Raw genomic sequence first — 21,833 nt, 5'->3', positions numbered from 1 at the left:
AGAGCTGTCACGTGAAAGAAACAGACGGAGTTTAACGGAGTTTTTAATAGTTGAAGGGAGCTTAAAACTCATCAGTGTGTCTAAAGAAATATGAAGTAAACGTGTTTCAGTATATCAATATTTCTCACAATATGCACATTTTTGGACTAAAAGTATTGCGATTACTAAACGGGAGCAGACCTGGAGGAATGTCTCGTATCAACTGTACCTGTCTTTCACGCATATTACATAAACACAGAATATTTGATTTCCATTTTAATCGGGTTGTATAAAATTAGACATTTTAAGCTTTCTTTAGACATACGTTTTATGTTTGTGTGATAAGTATTTGCAGAGTTTTGGATCAGTGACGCATTTCAGAAATTACTTATGTGAGCGGAGTGGAGAGGGCTGATAACGCGCCCTGTTTATTTTCTTTATTTTACAAAATAGCAACGCTTTGATGTTATTATAAGCGTACACACGTAAAAGTAAACAACTTACAGTTTCTAATAATGTCTTACATATACACTCACCTAAAGGATTATTAGGAACACCTGTTCAATTTCTCATTAATGCAATTATCTAATCAACCAATCACATGGCAGTTGCTTCAATGCATTTAGGGGTGTGGTCCTGGTCAAGACAATCTCCTGAACTCCAAACTGAATGTCAGAATGGGAAAGAAAGGTGATTTAAGCAATTTTGAGCGTGGCATGGTTGTTGGTGCCAGACGGGCCGGTCTGAGTATTTCACAATCTGCTCAGTTACTGGGATTTTCACGCACAACCATTTCTAGGGTTTACAAAGAATGGTGTGAAAAGGGAAAAACATCCAGTATGCGGCAGTCCTGTGGGCGAAAATGCCTTGTTGATGCTAGAGGTCAGAGGAGAATGGGCCGACTGATTCAAGCTGATAGAAGAGCAACTTTGACTGAAATAACCACTCGTTACAACCGAGGTATGCAGCAAAGCATTTGTGAAGCCACAACACGCACAACCTTGAGGCAGATGGGCTACAACAGCAGAAGACCCCACCGGGTACCACTCATCTCCACTACAAATAGGAAAAAGAGGCTACAATTTGCACGAGCTCACCAAAATTGGACAGTTGAAGACTGGAAAAATGTTGCCTGGTCTGATGAGTCTCGATTTCTGTTGAGACATTCAAATGGTAGAGTCAGAATTTGGCGTAAACAGAATGAGAACATGGATCCATCATGCCTTGTTACCACTGTGCAGGCTGGTGGTGGTGGTGTAATGGTGTGGGGGATGTTTTCTTGGCACACTTTAGGCCCCTTAGTGCCAATTGGGCATCGTTTAAATGCCACGGCCTACCTGAGCATTGTTTCTGACCATGTCCATCCCTTTATGACCACCATGTACCCATCCTCTAATGGCTACTTCCAGCAGGATAATGCACCATGTCACAAAGCTCGAATCATTTCAAATTGGTTTCTTGAACATGACAATGAGTTCACTGTACTAGAATGGCCCCCACAGTCACCAGATCTCAACCCGATAGAACATCTTTGGGATGTGGTGGAACGGGAGCTTCGTGCCCTGGATGTGCATCCCACAAATCTCCATCAACTGCAAGATGCTATCCTATCAATATGGGCCAACATTTCTAAAGAATGCTTTCAGCACCTTGTTGAATCAATGCCACGTAGAATTAAGGCAGTTCTGAAGGCGAAAGGGGGTCAAACACCGTATTAGTATGGTGTTCCTAATAATCCTTTAGGTGAGTGTATGTGTATGCCCAAAATAAATCGAATATTTTAAGTCTCTTTTGCTCTGATAAGAAAAAAGTGAGGTATAGCGGCACGCGTCGACATGGACAAGGGAAAGTAATCGAAATAACAGACATTGAAAAATTACGTCGGTTTCGATTACTTTTCGATTAATCGCCCAGCACTACGTGTGAGCCTGCTGCTTCTCTCACTGGTTGACGCGTGAGCATGCTTTTCCGGGAGAATTGCCCGATAAGGGACTAAGAAAAGATGTTACGCAAGGGAATTTCATGTTCGAAAAAAACTTTCCGAAACCTATACGAACCTTGGAGGAGTGTATCGAGCACAGAAATACTATGTATTACGTAATACGCTCGTTTTTTGACTAGTTGCCCATGTCAAGGATGAGAAGCCAGCACCTTTAACATTGTAAAGAAGTCAGAATGCATGAAACACTGTTCAATCCCCTTTAAAGGCGGGGTAACCGATAGTCGGGCCAAGTACCAAAACAACCTTGTAGCCAATCAGTAAGGTGCACAGTGCACAGGACGGACATTAGCCGAGCCGAGTGCTGACGAAAGCTAAAGTTGTGGGTAGGGGTGTCTGTTTTGGTGATTTGAACATCAACAACGGCTAAGAGAAATCGATAGGTTTGTGAAACCTAAAATCTAAGTGAAAACTAACTGGTTGTTCACAGGACACTGTGTACTTGGAGATACACAACAGTTAGGTTTAACTCTAAAAATGCATTTATGTAACCAAAATAGCATTTTTGTTAGTTTATGTTATATTATTAAAATTCATTTATAGAGTACAGTTTAATACATACAGTTTGAATCAATTTGGTGTTTTGTTAAAAATACTAAAATAGTCATTCATAAAGCACACAATCTTCTTAAAAGCATAGTGCACCCAAAAATAAAAAAATATTTATTTTCTTCAAAAAATTTTTTACTACTGCAGAACAGAGAAGATGATATTCTGGAGAACGTTGATAACCAAACATTGGCCCCAATTGACTACAAAACAACTAAGAAATTTGTTACCTTGGACAACAAAACCAGTCTTATGGGTTTTCAATTGAGATTTTTACATCATCTAAAAGCTGAATAAATAAGCTTTCTATTGATGTATAGTTTGTTAGGATAGGATATCTGGCGGAGATAGAACTGTTTAAAACTCTGGAATCTGAGGGTAGAGTTGGTCCGATAGACGATGCCATCGTCCATCGCTGATGGGTGATTGACATGAAGATATTGAGCCGGCATCGTGATTACAACAAATGTTTCACTTTCGTCACGTGACTCTCACTACTCTGTGCAGTGGGCTGCAAATCGCGATGTAAACAAATATGAACAAGGCTAAGGGGCATAAAACCTTGCACTGTACAGATCAGACTGTCCTGACTTTATAATTGTGGAGCTCGCGCTGTATTAAGAGGATGCGCAGTTTGCGCAGACCCGCCTGACTAACCTCATAGGAAGACTTGTATAAGCAATACGCGTGTCTGTGCCGCTCGCGCTGTATAAAGAAGACGCGCCTCACTTTATAACTCTTTTATTGAATAATATAACATTGAATAACCTCACTTTATAACTGTGAAGCTCACGCTCTACAGATGACACATGCCTGAATTGATAACTGCCCAGCTCGCGGCCATCCACTTACAAAAATAAAGTCTTTATATATTTACGGTAGGACATTTACAAAATATATTCATCGAACATGATCTTAACTTAATATTCTAATGATTTCTGGCAAAATTGATCATTTTGACCCATACAATGTATTTTTGGCTATTACTAAAAATGTTCCCATCCTACTAAAAGACTGGTTTTGTGGCCCAGGTTCACATTTATCAAAATATATGTCGTGCTTCACAGAAGAAGTCATATACTGGTTGTGAATGACATGGGGGTCAACAAATGATTTTATTGGGTGAAGTTTTGACACCCACTAGGCATCACATCAGGCATTTTTCCAAAAAACAAGGAAATGTAAGAGAGCTGCTGATCATTTTCTAAAAAAAACACACAAAGGAGTACAACATAGCCACAGTGGGCAAGTGACCGAACTGAAAGCAGAAACGAGAGAACACTAGCCGGGTTTCCATCCAAAGTTGCGAATTTAGCTTATGCGCAAAATTGGAATATCGCATAAAACATTTGCGAATAAGCACCGTTTCCATCCAAATAGTCAACCGTCACTTCATAATAAACTGCCACTAAATATCAGTAAGAAAAGTAAGAGAAGCCACTGAATATAATGATTTTCATATAGAATAATACTTGCGCAAGCAGACGATTACGAAACACAATAAATGCGGGGCTTTTGTGGATGCCTGCTGTTTGGGAAACACAGTCGTGACAGTTCTAAGAGGCAATTACAGAAATACTTGACGACTTTGCTCAGGCATTTAAGAATGACCATCACAACATTTCTGATGCTGTGTAACAAGATCAGTACTCTGGTTAGTCAGGTTACGATGTCTCATAGTGCAATTACGTGACTTTTTGGAGGAATTTATTCGGCAAATGTGTTTCCATCTCCCATTATTCGCATTAACCCTTTTTCGCAAAAATGAAAAACTACCTCAAGCGAGCATAAAACCTTTTTGTGAATTAAGGGTTTTTAATTCGAAATTTGGCGTTTCCATCACTCGTTTCTGATGCGAAACTTCAAAATGCGAATAAAATCAGAGTGATGGAAACCCGCTTAGTGATACCCGAGCAACTGACCCCAGGCACTGGGATGAATCCTTAGGGCCTCGTGCTGGAGCCGATGGCTGACTGAGGAACTAGGCCAACGTGACAGAAGCAAAAACCCATAACCACTCTCACATACTTTCTGTCATAGCAGAGCAAATCTGAGTCAAGCTCTTCAAGTTCTGACTGACAACGAAGTTCATCCCCCCTTGAAAACAGCTACATTTAAACAAAGACAATATGACAAAATATTGCATTCGTGTATGGTCCTGAAAGAGACATCAAATGTTTGAGCTATGGTTTTTGAGCCTTGCAGTGCCACATGAAAGCCTTGTTCTTATTTTTTTCCCTTCAGACCAGCTGTTTTGAGCAAATCTTCCAGGTGAGGCTGGATGACATCGACTCAGGCCTCAAACCGTTTGATCCACTTGATGGTGCAGGCTCTGGCCCTACGCATTGTGATAGAACTAGGCCGTGTGTCAGGGGGATTTTTAGACAGAAATAGGATTCAGGTGTGCCTTTTAAAGGATCCATTAATACATAAACATGTCTTAACCACAACTGTTTTCAAAAAAGGAAGTTAAACTTCTGTAGCATTGTATTCAAAAAACAATGCATTTGTGAGTACTTCACAACTGATATTGTAATACTTCTCATAGGCTCAATAACATCTCATCTACAGGCGTTGTGTTGATCATGTGGCTTGACACTCTAAAGTGTAATGAAATAACTTATGTCCAATAAATTATGTCCAAGTTTTGTCTTATTTTGTGTGTCTCTTTCTTAATATTTCATATTACTCTTGTTTTTGACTGTTTCTCATTTGCACTCAAGATGTTCCATTGGCCTCTGTGATTTACTTTCGGAAGCAGTCTGGGCATTTCTCTCTCTGCAGTTCAGTTAAGTAGGATCTTCGTGTGCCGTGCCAGGAGACAGAGGGGGCATCGAGTACACCATTCCCAGCCCAGCAAATGTAGGTCAATACGACCTTTCCCTACCACACATGGAGACAGACAGAGGAGCCGAACAAGAAACTGAAAAAAGATGACAGGCTGAGGATGAGATGGAGGGGCTGGATAAATCAGGAGGCTGTGACACAACAGAGACATAGAAGGAGAAAGAAGGCTGTACGCAGCGGCCATCCAGCTTGTGTGGTAACGGTCATTGATAGAAAATGTAACTCCCCAATGCTAACCACATGACGTCTAAGTGTCAAAGAAATTCATCTACTGCCAAAGAGAGAGGAAAGAGCCAATGCCCTAAAATCATCACTGCCTCCATAAACTACCAGGAGGCCTATTAGGCAGGGACAAAGGCACCATCAAGATCAACACAACAGCAATTCCACACACAATAAGAAGTTTAAAATGAAAAGCTAAACAGGAAAGAACAATAAAAAAAGAGACGTATAAACAAAACGTGCGCGTACTCTACAAACAAAGAGTATACAAAGATTTGAATGGAAAAATACTGGAATTAAATCTGATGTTTTGTGATGTTAGAGATAGAGACAATAGAAGAAAGCCATTTTTAAGCCAATTCCCTTAAAGTGTGTAAACATTTCTGTCTTTATTTGAGCATCCCAACTTCACAAAGCAACCCAGGCCAATGCAATACAGTGAGGTCAGTGTGTGGCCATCTGTTTGTCAACCAATGGCAGCCGGAGACAGTGTTTGAGGAAACCTATTTGAAAACAGACAGTACACTGCAATTTCGTTTGGTGACACTAGTGGCACATAAATTGACAATGTTTTCCTTAATAAGAATTAAGAATATTGAATAAGAAATAAGAATTATAATGAGTTGCCAAATGAGAATAGAAATGCTTTTACTGTGGCTGACTGCTCTAAGACAGCTGTAGTGTGTATCAGTCGGTGCTTATACTACTGACTTTCATATAAATGAGGCTAGAATGTTCTTTAACTTCATGCCCTTAATAAGCAACAGTCAGAAATTAATCCCAACACATAACCACAAAAGAGACAAATCCTTACAGACGGTAGTAAATAAGCGAGAATCTTGTGCTGAAACTCTTATGCTGTTAATGGGGTAGTATGACACGGCTAAATGTAATGCAATGTGTCTACACGATTTAAGGTTCAAAAACGTTGTATTTTCCACATACTGTGCATGTTTGTATCTCCTCTTTGCTCCGCCTCTCTGAAACGCGCAGATTTTTTACAAAGCTCATCGCTCTGAAAAGCGAGGTGTGCTATGATTGGCCAATTAACCAGTCCGTAGTGATTGGTGGAATACTGCAAGCGTGTGACAGAAATGTAACGTCTCTTACCATATTTGGAACATCAGGTTCCAAAGCATTCTATTGACAGGTACGCCCATCTTACTTGCCTATACATTTGGGCGGTCTTAGTCAAATCATACCACGAACTGAGGTAGATTTGTGGGGGTGTGGTTACACGAGGCGTTTCAGGCAGGTCTGGGTGAGCATTTGCTTTTAGATAGAATGCATGTTTTGTTCCGACACTTTAATCTTTGCAATTTTACGTGTCTAATACATGCATGGGCAACTTATAACACACCAAAGACACAGAAAAACACGTATTCGCGCCATATGACCCCTTTAAAGCACTGGGGTACGACAGCTGGGTTAGAAAGACACATGGCACACGATAGCACAATATAACATGGAAAAAAACAGAAAAATACATTTTGGGTGGAATTAAAAAAGGAAAAAGTGGTGAATAAGAACTTAAGTGGATGTAAAGTGGGTAATGAAATTTAAAAGTGCATTATGGGCTGTGCACAAAAAGAAAACTGCTTGAAACCAAAACCAACTTTGGAGGGTACTGAAACAACTAAGATTTCCGGATTGAAAACACCAAATGGGAAAAAGTAAGAAGCAGTGCTTCCAATTGTGGTTTCACTATCTTACACCCAACAAAACCACTGTAGCACGTGTTTCTATACTGGTGCCATCAGTGTCAGGAAGTCAATGTGATTTATCCAAAAAATTTGAAAGGTGGCCTGGTTTAATACTAAATATGTCCTGAATGCCAGTTCCATATGGATTAAATAATTAGGTATTTTAGTGAGTGATTAATTTGGGCTTTTAGATTTATGTCTTGCTATCAGAAAACATAAAGGGGCGGTTTCCCAGACAGGGCTTAAAACTAGTCCCAGACTAACTGAAATGTTAGAGGTGTCTTGATCGAAAACAACTCACACTGACATATCTTAAAATATTTTAGTGCGTTTGTTTTGTCTCGAGATGCACACCAGTAATGTTTTTATAAGGCATGTTCTTAATTTAACTAAGGCCTCATCCTGGTTTAATGAGATATGTGAGCATCCGATTTATATCTAAAATGAGTTTTGTCATTGCTGGATTACAGTGTGACTGGACTAATAGCCTGCATAAATCATCACCAGATAAAATGTAATTAATATGCATAAATAATTTAATGCATATACCTTATCAACCCGTCACTAACATTAAATTAATCTAATATTCGATTACTAACATGAAATAAATGGAATCTTTTTTTGAGAAGGTCCGTGAAAGCTGTGCCATCAATCTTGGTGGAGTAGCTTTGCTAATTTAGCAACCAAATGCTGCACGACACAACCAGGTTACATTCCCGTTTCCTAACAAAATCCAACCATCTGAACCACAATCGTAAATTTTACTCTTATGTACACGAAGAATGACTCCATTAACTTCAGTCTTGTGATAGAAATACTAATTCACCAGCTAAACTCACAGAGCTTGCTAGCTAGCTAACGTTAGCAGTTGGAGAGTGCCACGCCAGGTCATTGTTTACATTGCTGACTGCCTTTAATACCCTGATCTGTCTTTTCCTTCCTATATTATTACATACCTTAAATATATCTCGTCATCGAAGAAAATACATTTTATTTTTTAACTAATCAATAACAGATTATTAGGATAAAATAACAAAGAGACTGTCAGCTTGAGTCTATTTCGTTTCATTTCACAAGTATGAATTAGGACAATGTATTACTGAGATTTATATTTTTATTAATACTACAGAATATTCTTGGGAGATCCTGTAAAACCAAGAAGATGCTGACATAACTTGATTTAACGTTAGCTATTCATAAGGTGGCCTGCGGTGAAGCTAACCTTATATTTCTAGCCACTATCATCAATAAATAGAAAATTACAGTAACGTTATCTCTGCGATCTCTTACTGTAATAAACAAGTTATGGTCGCCTACTAGACATCTACAACATTTTGAAGCTGTTTATGCTTTTATCCTCCTGCAATCCCTCACCAATGTGCAGTCATGGCTCACGCGAGCGAGCTAGCAAGACAAGCAAGTCAAATTTCTCAAAAGTAACCAGCTAGGTTGTTACAAACCTCACCCAATTTCAAATACAAGTGTTTAATTTGCGTTATCATAATTTTGCGCTTGGTCTATTACAAGGAATAAAATATGAACATAAATCCAAACTCCCCACCCACCCAGTGCATGAACAATTTCCCACAGCCGCGCGGAAGCTTTCGCAATTCAATCAGAGCAGCTCGCGAGATTCTGGCTTACCGGATTTGAAGAACGTCGCTATATCGGCCGCGTCTTTGGCCGCCTCCTCGGCCCCTTCCCCCGAGCTCATGGCTGTGGTGAAAAACACACAAAAAAACGAATATCCAAATCTAAAGTTCCTATGTATTTTCCCCACAGGAAGAACGACAAAATATGTCCGCCCTGTGTCTGAGGACTGATCTGACACGGACGAAAAAAGGATTACTTCTGAGGACTAGGGAACATCACTAAACCTCCATCTTGGATAACACAAATTAATAGCGCCGGCCGGCGGCTCTCCCGAGCGTAGCCTGCAACGGAGAGACTGGGAAGACGGCAGGGGGCGGGAGTTTGTAAAATGTCTTTCCGGTGTTTTCCCTTTCCAGCAGTGCCGTGCCTAGACGTCTGGGGGCCCTATGCAAACCTTTGTGAGGGGCCCTTGTCATAATAGCTAAAATTAGATAAGCATAAATGTAAACTATAAGAAATAAAAGTAATAAATCAATTAACACACTTAAATGAATTTAAAATGAAAGACAAAAAAAAAAAACATTAAACTGACAGTAAGTAACAATTAAGTATAAAATTAAATTCACGTTTTGATTCACATGTAAATAATCCTTTACCTAAAGTATCACGCGGCTCTGGAACCATCTAGCTTTTTACTAACCAAATGAGAGATTAACAAAAATAAAACATGATAAATAAAGTTTACTCGAGAAAGCTAAGCATACGAAAACACATCAATAATGCTCTAAATGTGATGACACAAAAATTATATATTATCATGGGCAAACGAAAAACAGTGGATTGGTGTGCATTATAGCTGAGACTTGCATGAACATTGTAGGCTACAGCTGGTTTTGTGACTGTAAGTCATTCCCTGTAAATCTACTGAAGTTAGAATATTAATGTGATATGTAACTTTGGAGACTGTCCCTAGCGTCCACAGTCAAACCAACTATGCCAGTGGACAAATATTGAATTTGTAAATCTGTACTTGCATAATTTGGCAAAACTAAATAAGACTTTGAAATAGTACAACAATACATGCCTTCTTGTTCTTTTGCTTCACGTTGTTGCCGTTTTTCCGCTACAGACGGATAGCTTCGTTTTGAAGCCATATGTAAAGTCGAATCATCACATTACGTGCATGTCATCACCTGTGCGCACTGCATGGTGTCCGAGTATGTCACAGTAATTAAATAAATTAATAAAAAGGACATTTCCAAATGATTCCTGTAAAGTTTGTAACAGAACACTCCGAAGTCAGAAAGTTGAATCCGCGTCTTGTTTACATTATAGTTTATTCGGTGCTCAAGGGGGCCTCCTGGTGGTGCAGGGGCTCTACGCAATTTTAGCCATTTTAGCTTATTTTAGAAATGTAATGAAGCCTGTTACTTAAATTGTTAACGTTACTTACTCAGCAGAAGCATGGTTTATCCTGTTTTTGTTTGTTTTATTAATAGTAAATAAATTAATAACCATACACTATTATTATTAATAATATGAATTAATTCATAATTTGTTACACATATAAAGCGTTTATTAACGAGTGGTTACAAGTATTTTTTTATAATATTTGTTCTCTGTGGTTGTTTCCTATTTTATTTTCCATGGAGTCAAGTCAATAGTCCACTTTGTGAATTACACTGCCATCTGCTGGTAAAAACGTATATTTTAAAATGTTATGGGTAGCATTGTAACATTTTTTGCTGTAACATGGTAGGAAACAGCACATTTTTCCATTAGTTACAATACTGACAGTTTAACTCTCTATAAAAGATAATTAACCCAGATAATCCACCAAAACACATAAAAGTATTCTTCTGGTTACCTCTTCGACCAAATTTACATCATCGAGCGCTATAGGCTATGTCAAGATCATTGTTCTATATAAGGTTTGTTACTATGGGTAAGTTTATTTACATATATAATGGTATAAAATAATATATTTTTTATTTGTATGTCAATTATATTTACAAAGGAGTTCACTGTCTCATCCGTGTTGAAAAAACCAGCATATATGGTTTGGTATGTTTTGATGCTGGTTTGCTGGTTTGTGCTGATTTAAGATGGGCATGTGCTGGTTTAAACTGGTCCTTAGCTGGTCATGTGCTGGTCCATAGTTGGTTTAAGATGGTCAAGCCAGCATCAAAACATACCTAACCCAGCATATGCTGTTTTTTTCAACAGCACTAGGAGGTACTGATATTTTTGCAGCCTAGACTATTTTACCACAGACAAGTAGAGATGACCTAATGTTGTAAATATCTATAATGATGAGAATTCTAAAATATGGAGTAAATTTACCGTTTTGCTGGGTCCCTGCTCATGTTGGTATTAAGGGTAATGAGGAAGCAGATAAGATTGCTAAACGAGCCCTGGATTTAAAGGATTAGGACGCATTAACCTCTTAACTGGCGCAACCCTTTTTGAGCCTATACATGAAAACGCACTGTTGGCACTAAAATGGCTGTAACTCGTAGGTCTTTGGATCACAGACCTACGGTTGGTCTCGTTTGAAAGAAGAGAATTTGCAGATTATTGCTGATAAAAACATTAACAAAAATTTTTAACATTATTTTGTTATGTTTATTGTAATAAAAAAATCTCTAAAATGTTTATGTATTCTTTTATAAAAAATACATAAAAGGAAATTACGGATCAGCTCCAAAATGTCATAAATCAACGTCCCAAGAGTCACCAAGTGTTGTATCAAGTTTGGTGTTGATACACCAAAGTTTGACGTGTCTGTGAGTTTTTTACCTGCTTTTTATCACCAAAATCCACTAGGGGGGCCTATAGGCTTCCATTGGTTTTAACGCTAAATCTGAAATTTCATCACAGATGCTTTTTTCACTTTTTTTAATTTTCCAATTAACAGACACAATGAGGAAATACAAAAGCACACGAACATGTAAACAAAACACGAAATTTGTATCAAACTATATTTTTGATGCACACTCATTCACATCATGAATCAATGATCATTTATGAATCAATTACTCTTCCTACATAAATTATTCTATAAAACACTGATCAAATGTGTGAGTTAGGGATTGAGTTTAAAGGGAATCTTGGGAGAGGGAGAAACAATGAAGGATTGTTGGAATGCTTTGTTTGAATTCCTTAAAAATACAGGCTTAGAAAACCGATTTAATTTTGTTGTAGTACCTGAAACCCTGATGTTACACACCACACAGTACAGTAGGTGGCGGTATGCACTTAAACAAGTTGGTTGCGACCCGCCATTAAAAACAAAGAACAAGAAGAATTTTACCACAGAAGAAGTCGAAGACGTGCGGTGGTAGCGTAGGAAAATATTTTTGCTTTGTTTTGTAGCTTTTAATTTTTTAAAAAGAAAATAACTTTTTGTTACATGCGTAAGAGGTGTTTCGTTTAAAAGAGCTGTTTTGCCTTTCGCTAACTGTTGTGGAAAAAGCTTTACAGTAAGTTACGTCTCTGTCATGCGTTATTTTAGCATTTAACGAAATGCTAATTGTCCATATTTTTGCATTGATTTATATTTTGTCACATATATTGCACACAGCAGACATACAATCTATCAACATTGTCTGTTAATTTTATTTTTGAGCAGATGGCTGATTTATTGACAGTGTATGACGATGACCAGGCCAACACCTTCATTGACTGCATGGTAAATTCTTTTTTACATCTGTGTACAAAAGTATCGTTGTTTGCGGATTGTAACTTAATGTAAGTTCAATTATCTAACTGCACCGTATTGCGGATGAAGAATTTTGTTCAATTTTTGCCCCTCAGATCTGTGACAAAAGAATAAGGGGAGAGAGCCAGTACAAAGTTCACGTGACAACATTACAACATTTAAAGGTAACGTGTCAAATATGCAGCATTGTGTATAGAGATATGTTCATTGCCAAAGGTGTATCTCAAACCCAAAACATGTTTAAATTCTGAGGCTCTTTTGACCATTCATAATACTGTACTACTTATTTTCAGGTTTACTTTTTTGCTGCATTGTGTGTTCTGAGCAGACGTCATTTAAAAATAACATATCGACGGTTTTATAATGTATGACCTTGCAGAACTGATGGCTGCCTTGGGGTGCTTTTGAGTTCTGTGACATTTCAACTTCTCGGACATTGTCCTTGTCTTCACTTTGTACTTTGAAGACGAAATACAAGTCTGATTCACTCTTTATTTATTCATTCTTTTATTCTTCTTATTCTGGATATAGTACCAAAGGAAGAAATCTCCTCTTAACAAGTTTATTTTTATGATTAAATTGGTGTTTTATTCATCTAGTCTTCTCACCAGAAGATACTTGGAACAAAATGTACTACAATTTCTTGTTCTCTTATTAATTTCTGCATCTTTGAGAAGATCTAAAAGCAATAATTCCTCTTTACATCGTTTGACATTGTTGGTCTTTGTAGTCTGGGGGCAACTTCACACTACAGTTGTCATCTTTGCAGCAAACCCTGCTTTTTCCACTCCCAATTTGATTGGTTGGCGTCAATGCAATTTTTGGGAGTAATGCTTGACAGCTTTTTGTCAATTTTCCAAGAAACTAAGTTTCTATTAATATTCCTAGGCTACTCAAGTAGTCTTCCCAATGATGAACTTGTTGCTGGTTCCAAGGTTCTTGCCTTTGAATCTTAAATCATTTAAGATGTTCACTGTTCAGGAGTTGTTCTGTATCAATTACCTTGACCGTAATTCTGCTTGTTTTCAGACAATTTTGGTTTTGTCTGAGTTTCTGATTTCCCTTCCACTGAACATCGTGGTATTTGTTGTTGTATCTGTTCCTGTTCTGTCCTGCCTGTGGCATTGGGCACCAGATGTTATGCCGATAGTAAAAAGTCTGGCACATATGAGACCTTTTTCTTTAGGCTAAATGTGTGTGTGTGTTTGATAATCATTTTTTAATCAAAGTTGTAAACTGTCAAAGTTGTTTAAGATTTAGTGTCCTTTTATTTTTACGGGTCTGAAAGAAAGGAATGGACAGGGTATAACTTCAAATACGCTCAAATTGGATAAACACATGGAGTTTTGCAGGTGGAGTTCTCATGACTGTTCTGAATGGTTCGTCATCCCTTCCTCCCACAGTCGGGAGATGTTGACTCCTACTTTTATGCCACATTACTCTTCATCTTTTATAAAACTTGTTTTACAAACAAGTAAAAATCAACTTCATTAACTGGGTGCGCAAAATTTCACAGAAAATGTGTCTGGAATCCTTTCTCCACTCACATTGTTTTCTTTTTGATGTCCATTATTTGGACATATTTGATTAACCTCTTTGTTTACTTTGTTTCAGTATATAAAGTATCTTCTATGCCGTGCTCATAACCGCATACTCACCTGTGACTGTTTTTCCTCCACTGTATGTCCTTATATGTTCAAAGAAAGAGGAGGCCCTTGTTGCACAGGGTAAGTAGTAAATACGTTTAAACAAAGTTTTTTTTTTTTAAAGGCCTAGCCTTCTTATTTAGACTACAAAACAAAAATAACTCAAAATTTATATACTTGTAAGAGTTTGCTTTTTTAGTAATGTAGTATTATATAGTAATCTAATAGTAAAATTTAGTTAATGAAGTATGTCATTTACCATCTTGTAAAAATCTAAAGATGTAAAGAAATGTTTCATTTGCTGTTTGATATTGCACTGATATTTAATGTGCTATTTAGAAGCATAATTCAGTATTTCATCAGCAAAACCAGCAGTAATCTCAAGGAGTTTGTAAGTATGCAAACTATCAGTTGTCCTTTCAGAGGTTCCATAGCGTACCCACAGGCGAGAACATTCTTCTACCATCAAAATGTATGGACATTGAAAGCCATCATCTGTCACAATCACAGACCTACATATATCTCCTATGTTGGGTTCAGACTACACAATTTCAGCCTGATTTTGGCACAGTCTGTTTGTCATAAGGTTCCTGATTTACAAACAACAATTGGCATCGGGGGCATGATCGTTTTATCTTGGATGGTGTGCTGCTTCACGCCTTTCTGACAGAGAGACATGCTTGTTTAAGCATGTATTATTTTTTCGGCGCTCTATGACAGGTTCCATCTCATCTTTAACATTAAACGATAGGAGCACAGAAGCTGTTCTGTGCGCAGTTTTTAAACATTGCAAAACAAAAGACAATGATTTTTGCGCTGCTAGTTGGAATGATGCAATGGAGAAAAGGTTTGTGGAGCTATGGCAACAATACTCCTGCCTTTGATGTTTCATCGAGGGACTACGTGCTGGTGAAGATAGCAACCTGGTGAGTACTGGATTTAGCATTAAGACAGCAAAATCATTCATCCTGATGACATGACAGCCCGTACAAAACATGCCAGTTCAGTTGCTGTTGATTGGTTAAAGTGTTAATTTCGTTAACGAAAACAATGACGAAAAATATTCGTCAAATTAAATGACAACTACGATTATTTCAGAACGCAATATCGTTGACGATAAATGATGAGACTGAAATGTAACTTTTAATCTTTGTTGGAAAAAAATAGAAGATTTTTGTGCGAGCATTCATGTTTGTGGTGGCCAGATGACACAAGTTCAGATCCCCCAAACAGGGATGAAAGGTTAAAAAAGTATACGTTTTGTTTTGGGTGACTTATTTTGTGCAATCTGGCAACCATATGCAAATGCTCTCACTGTGGAAGCGCCGTTGAGGATCTTAAGTTAATAAACAAGAGTTTAGCGATCTCCAACCGTTTTGTGTTCTCTCATGAGCTGCTCGAGCCGCGTTGATCTCAAATACATTGTTTGTTTGCAGTTGTGGTTACTGATTAAAGACATCCCACCTCGCCAAAACTGTCCGTTCGCACGGTCAGTCGTGTTTTTTGGGGGGAATTGTCAATATTTTGCGGGCATCAGGAAGACGTTAGTAATTTGCGGGAGAACTTAAGGGAGAGGTTGGATGTCTATGAATAAGCCTATGCACTTATCAAACCTCTGTGGAAATTCTTCTTAGATGAAGCTAGATGTTATAAGTTATACAGCATGACGAAAATGCGACTAAGTTTGTATTGACTAAAACGATACTAAAGTGCATAAACATTTAGTCGACTAAACAAATACAGAACATGGATGACTAAATAAGATAAAAATTAAAAAGTATATTTGTCGTGGGACTAAAACTAAGACTAAAATAAAAAATAGCTGACAAAATGAACACTAATTGATTATGCCTTTGTTTCAGGGGCCAGTAGCTAGTTCCGCCTTCTCAATGACATCAATCGGCTTAAAAGATGACAAGCAACAATTGATCAAAAAACAAAGTGTAGTTTGACATAATGTAATAATCCGACACAGTGACTATTGTAGCAGGCAGAATATTGTGAAGTCTGAACTCGGCATAAGTAATGTAATGGCCAAAACCACTACAGTTTTGATAGGAGTCATGGATGTGACCCTGAGGATATAATCCTGTTGGAATAACATTGGTCACCCACGTTTCAGCAGAGGATAGAGTGGAACCATGAAGTACTCATACCGATTAACAGGAATAAAATTTTCTGTCATACACGGACATGCATTGATTTGAGGACCAAATTTTCTGCTCCTGGCTGATATTTTCAGCTTTGTGATGCACCTGAACTATGAATTTTGGATTTTCTTCATTGTTCATTCCCTATAGAGTACAATTTCGTGTTTTAAACTGTACTGAAGCAGTTTAGAGAGAACACCACAAGCAAGCTTGGCAAACGTGTAGAAGTAACGTATGATTCACAGGTGCATAAGTATGAATTTCAACAGCGCATTACAAGCCCTGTTGATGGTTTTTGGAACTTCAGGACTGTTTGCATTTCACAGGATACTGTTTCCATATTCCGTACTGGTCTCTGGCCCTGAATGATTTTCATATACAAAGTTTTGAAAGAAGACTGGAGCCACAAGTGGATGGGATATGGAAATGAATTCATCAGAAGCTTCAAAGGTCTACAGTTGCCGGAGTTTTCTGCTGAAGAAAAGTCAGGCAGTACCAAATTCTGATAAGCTGATGTGGCAATTTATCAGATATGCTGGGAATGAACTAAACAGACTATGAAAGACGAGTTTACATAAGAGGCTTTGGTTCTCTTATTGTCCAAAATCACCGTCCATTCAACCAACAGTCCTTTCATAAACTGTCTCTCCAGCAGTCAATGCTCTGTGGTCAATCATATAACCTTGAGGCTGATCTGAAGGGCATGTTGGGCATATATAGGATTTTATTAAGTCTCTTTTATATCTTAATCTGTAAATCATTTGTGCTACGCTGAAGATTCTGCCACATTAAATGCAAGCCTTTTAGACAAAGAAAGTTTGTGTTTTTCACTGTAGTTTATCTAATGTTATATAAATGTAACAGGTGGATGTTCACTTCAAACTCAGGTTTCATAAACTGAAATGATCATGCTTTACGAGCCTGTGTTGTCCTTATAGGAGCTATTCCGAGACAACCTCAATTACCACAATGGACGGATATAAAAGAATATTTGGAATACCTGAGTCTTGATGAGCCCATCATCGGTAAGAAAGCTTCACGAAGTACGTGACTTCTTGACAAAAGCAGAAAAGTTAAACGTTAAATAGTTACTCACCCCAACCTTAATCGCCTTTAATTTTGAAAACGTTTTGGTCTATTTGTTGAAATAAATGAACCTAGAACTTCTGTAAACAGTATAAATCTGCTTTGTTTGGTCAGGTCTCAGCTCCCTGGTACAGATACCTGATTTTGTGAGCGAAGATGGCAAAACCGTGTTAAAGTACAAATGCAGATTGTGTGTCGTGGAGATGGACCTGTACAGCATGGTGGCCCATATCATTGGACGCAAACACAGACAAAAATACCTGGTAAGGTGGTTTCGCTCCACAGCTGAGTTGCATTCATTCTGTTCAGTGACATGAGGAGCTCATGATAATCCTCTTGGCAGGAGCTGAAAAGGCCAGATTTAGTCACATGGCACGACACAGCAAGTGCACAGAAGCAACCTGGTCTTGTCGCAAGAGCCAAAGCGGCAGTAGTCGAAAAGCAGGAAGGATGGGGAAAACCAGAGGTATGGTAATCTTCGTAGATTCATTGTTTTAAAATGAATCAATTTTGTACGATTTACATTTTGTTTAAAGACTAAATAGGAATTTGAATGAATATCATTTTATGACAGCCACTCAGAAGACAACAAGAGACATTCAGAAATGTTCATCAAGGTGAGAATGTCATCTTTCAACCATTTACAATACTGTAAATCTTATTGTGACACTCCTACACACTGTACTTTGCTTTGGGTGAACTGTCTAATAAACAAATAGTAACTTCTCAATTTTCATCACCGCCGGGTACATAGCAGGAAATGTTTCCCAGTCCAGTGTTCATGGACGAGACCAGCGTAGGCAACCACCATTGGTTGAAGATGTTCATAGACAGCCATACGTGAATGAAGACAGACCTGGAAGGCCTCATTATACTAGGGAAACGTATGATGGACCCAATCCAGGTGATGCAGTTCGCCATCAATCCTACCCAGAAGAAAGCAGACGTCAAAGACCATACGAAGAACCAGGGAATCAAGGCGTCTTGCGAGATGACTATTCTGAAAGGGAACTACATGCTAGGCCCTATGCAGACCAGGGTGGTGGAAGAAGACCTCTTTCTCAGCAAGGCTATGAGAACGCAAATCTTGATAGAAGACCGTTCTCTGGTGGAGATGGACATAGTCTCGTATCCAGAGATGTGCCAAGAAACCGACATAATGACAAAGATCTCAGAATCCACAGTGCAGTTCAGCATCCTGGAGACTCTCAATATCAGGAGGGCCAAATGGAGGATAGGATGTATTCCGCTTATGGCATGGACGCTACGTCAAAGCATGGCAGAAGCTTTCGTGTAGACGAGAGAAGGGGAGCTGTCAAAGAATATGACAGAACCATGCACGGTTACCCCCAAAGATTTGAGTCTGGAGATGATCCAAGATCATATTCAGACGAAATGATTCCAGCCAAGAAGAAAAGGAAGAGCCGGTTCTCCGATGCAACAGCGGAGGAAATAGCAGTTGCACACATAAGGTTTGACTTTTGATCATAGTTCAATGGATGATTATGTGCAATGGGCATTCCATAAAGTCATTCAGACAGTTAGGTATTAACATTTTCATAAAACCTTTTGACCATTTGTATCAATGTCGGTTGTGGTAATTTGGGAATGTTTTAAAATTGAAAAATAATACTTAATTTATTTTTTCATTCTCGAGGCTTTACAAAAATGTTTATATTTGCGAATGGTGTAAGAATCCAATATAATGCTCTTTACAGACATTCTGAAGACAGAGCGGGACAGAGATCACACAACCAGCAGAGAGATGCACCGATTCGACCTCTGGTAAAACTACTCGTTTACTTTAACGTTATGTTTATGCTCACAGTGTTATATTTTAAGAAAAAAATACATTTTGTTGTAAATTATGATATCATAATGACAGATTTCTTTTGTTGTTAAAGCTGTTTAATAACCCTGTTATGGATTCCGGAATCGCACAGCATTTCAATCCAAATCCTGAAAATGTCCTGGATGTACTAGTAAGTGTAGAATATATGACAAACATGGATTGAGGGAGACTTTTCTCAATAGATCAGTTTTTCTTCTAACATATTCTGCACATTCACAGAATGACATTGAAATTGAAAACATGGATGAAGCCAAATATCTTAAAGAGAAGCTATGTACAGTTTTAAAGGAATTTCAAGCAGCTAAAGCTTCAAGACTTGGGGTAAGCACATAGTACAAAACCAGCATAATACATTAATAAAAAAAATATTCTTATCAATTTTAATAAATTGTTTTTTCTTCATCTCAAGGATCATACTTCACAATCTGTCAGTGATCACAGAGGAGACCAGCACAGAGATGCATACGATAAAAACCTAAGGGATGATCCAGATGGTATCTACTATGAAAACCGAGGTTTCCAAGAGAGTAGACAGTATGAAGACAGTCCCAGAAATTTACAAGAACCCCGACAATATGACAACGACCCTAGAGCATTTCGCGAGGTCAGACAATATGAGGATGACCCCGGAGTTCCTAGAGACACCAGACATTATGAAGACGACTCCAGAGATTATAGAGAGCCGAGGCGATTTGACCGTTATCCCAGTGATTCTCTCAGTAAAGCAGCAAGGCATGATGCAAATGATCCCAGAGGATTTCAGAAAACAAGGTTGCAAGAGAACACAGTCGATTTTCCAGAGAGAAGAAGTTTTGAAAATGATTCAAGAGTAAAGGCAGGACATTATGAAGAATATTCAAGAGCTTCACAAGATGGCCAACATCATGCTGATGGGCTGAGAAGTAGTCAAGATGCAAGATACTATGATGATGATTTCAGGGGGGCTGGAAATTGGAATAACCAGAGAATGCGTGCCATGGAAAGCACAGGCACTGTAGATGATAGAGGTTTTCAAGGTAAAAAAACCTAAAGGAAAAAAATGTAGGGCATTGGTTTTGAGTTTGACACAGCCCTGCATATTTTGTATATTTATTGAATGACACACACAAGTTATCAAGTTATTTGAATTAGTTACGTTAAATTAGAAAGACATACAAAAAGTGCAGTGCTATGAACTGGAATTTACATCAAAATATTTTAAAAAAAAAACCTGTTTAAACCCCAAACTACGTTTTCAATGTTATCTTCAAGGTTTCCACTCACCATTACTTTCTGATTGATTCCTTATTGTTTTCTTGCTTTTAGAGAGAGTTGGTAATCCTCCCATTCACTTCAAACCACCTCCTCTACTTGGGGAAACAAGGATGTATCCTGGAAGAGGACAACACAGGTTACATCAGGATGTCCATCAGCCTGGTGATGAACTCTACGACCCATTCCAACCATCATCTTCTCCCCCTCCAGAACCCTCCACCAGTCTCAACAAGATCGCTTCAACTCTTCTGGAGCTTGTGTCACGTAGATAAAATAAGTCACGTAGATAAAATAAGGTTGACTTTGCTCAAATTGTAAATTGAGCAAAGTCACTTCATAATTTAGGATGGGTTAACCATATAGCCTAGTGGGTATCATAACAAAAAAAAAAATGTTTTTAATTGTTACATAGCAGTGGTTAACCAGAAGTTAATGTTTAAGTCATTTTGGATGAAAGCATCTGATAAACGTTTTCTTGTTTTCATTAGTTAGGTCAGTGATTTCATTGCTGTTGGATGTTTGTGTCTGTACTTGTGTTGTGAAATGATACTGGTTTGTTAAAAGAATGTTTAAAATAAACCATCTAACCCAGTCTTGACGTATCTTTACTAAATAAATATTGACATCAGTTATTATTGCTTAAGTAAGCGGTTATATCAAACGTGAACCATATAAATTTCCTGTGTTTTGCTAATGTATTAATTCCTCTGATCTCCTGTCACATTGTCATTTAGGTATCACAAGGACTATGTCTCAGTTATTTGTCACAAATCACATTACCATTGTCTAGTGGTTCTCAACCTTTTTTGAGTAGGCTACTGGACCCCATCATATCTCAAACCATCTTCATGGACCCCCAACCCCCGTGCTCACATCCCATCCCATTTTCTTTCACCAGCACAACAACATATTTCCACTAAATTAGTAAAGTCAAAAATAGTATATTTGTAAGGTCAATATATATGTAAGCCTACCTTAAAATTACGCGTGACCATTTAATGGTTTTCAGTTGCATAAAAATGACACAATAATCACAATTACGTCGCCAAAACATATATCAGTATCTCCAACAGTATAAACACACTTTACTGCAGTTTATTCTTTTGACATTCATTTGTCAACAAGGACACCAACCAAATACTGATCAGTTACCGTTATAAGTAACCATTATATAATATATATATATAATATATGGAAATAACCATTATATAATGTATATATAATATATGGAC

General features: G+C 38.0%; 2 protein-coding genes across 11 annotated transcripts in view; one reads left to right on the top strand and one right to left on the bottom strand.

The window, feature by feature from the left end:
* The window catches only part of trioa (trio Rho guanine nucleotide exchange factor a), an 86,271-nt gene extending 77,035 nt beyond the window's left edge, over positions 1 to 9,236 (bottom strand). For 6 of the 9 annotated variants that reach the window (XM_057355424.1, XM_057355430.1, XM_057355425.1 and 3 more), the window contains exon 1: positions 8,944 to 9,234. In XM_057355424.1, coding sequence (XP_057211407.1) covers positions 8,944 to 9,013 — 70 coding nt within the window. In that variant the 5' untranslated portion in view covers positions 9,014 to 9,234. Of the gene's footprint in view, positions 1 to 8,943 lie in introns of all 9 variants that reach the window. The other 3 variants (XM_057355422.1, XM_057355429.1, XM_057355432.1) reach the window with 2 other exon arrangements.
* A 2,962-nt stretch (positions 9,237 to 12,198) lies between these two features.
* si:ch211-13c6.2 (uncharacterized protein LOC100000125 homolog) lies at positions 12,199 to 21,193 on the top strand. Of its 2 annotated transcripts, XM_057354065.1 has the most exons (14): positions 12,199 to 12,374; positions 12,524 to 12,583; positions 12,709 to 12,777; positions 14,316 to 14,340; positions 17,348 to 17,434; positions 17,610 to 17,758; positions 17,839 to 17,961; positions 18,070 to 18,112; positions 18,250 to 18,967; positions 19,214 to 19,280; positions 19,400 to 19,477; positions 19,567 to 19,668; positions 19,757 to 20,363; positions 20,653 to 21,193. In XM_057354065.1, exons 2-14 carry the CDS (start codon positions 12,524 to 12,526, stop codon positions 20,871 to 20,873), a joined length of 2,349 nt encoding a protein of 782 aa, XP_057210048.1. In that variant the 5' UTR covers positions 12,199 to 12,374; the 3' UTR covers positions 20,874 to 21,193. The 2 variants fall into 2 exon arrangements, with proteins under 2 accessions (XP_057210048.1, XP_057210049.1); XM_057354066.1 differs by lacking the exons at positions 12,199 to 12,374; positions 14,316 to 14,340 and having other exon boundaries at positions 12,539 to 12,583.
* The last annotated feature ends 640 nt before the right edge of the window (positions 21,194 to 21,833 follow it).

This window comes from Triplophysa rosa, linkage group LG16 (genome assembly GCF_024868665.1).
Source record: "Triplophysa rosa linkage group LG16, Trosa_1v2, whole genome shotgun sequence".
NCBI classification, from domain to species: domain Eukaryota; kingdom Metazoa; phylum Chordata; class Actinopteri; order Cypriniformes; family Nemacheilidae; genus Triplophysa; species Triplophysa rosa.
This window is presented reverse-complemented; position numbering and strand designations above follow the sequence as displayed.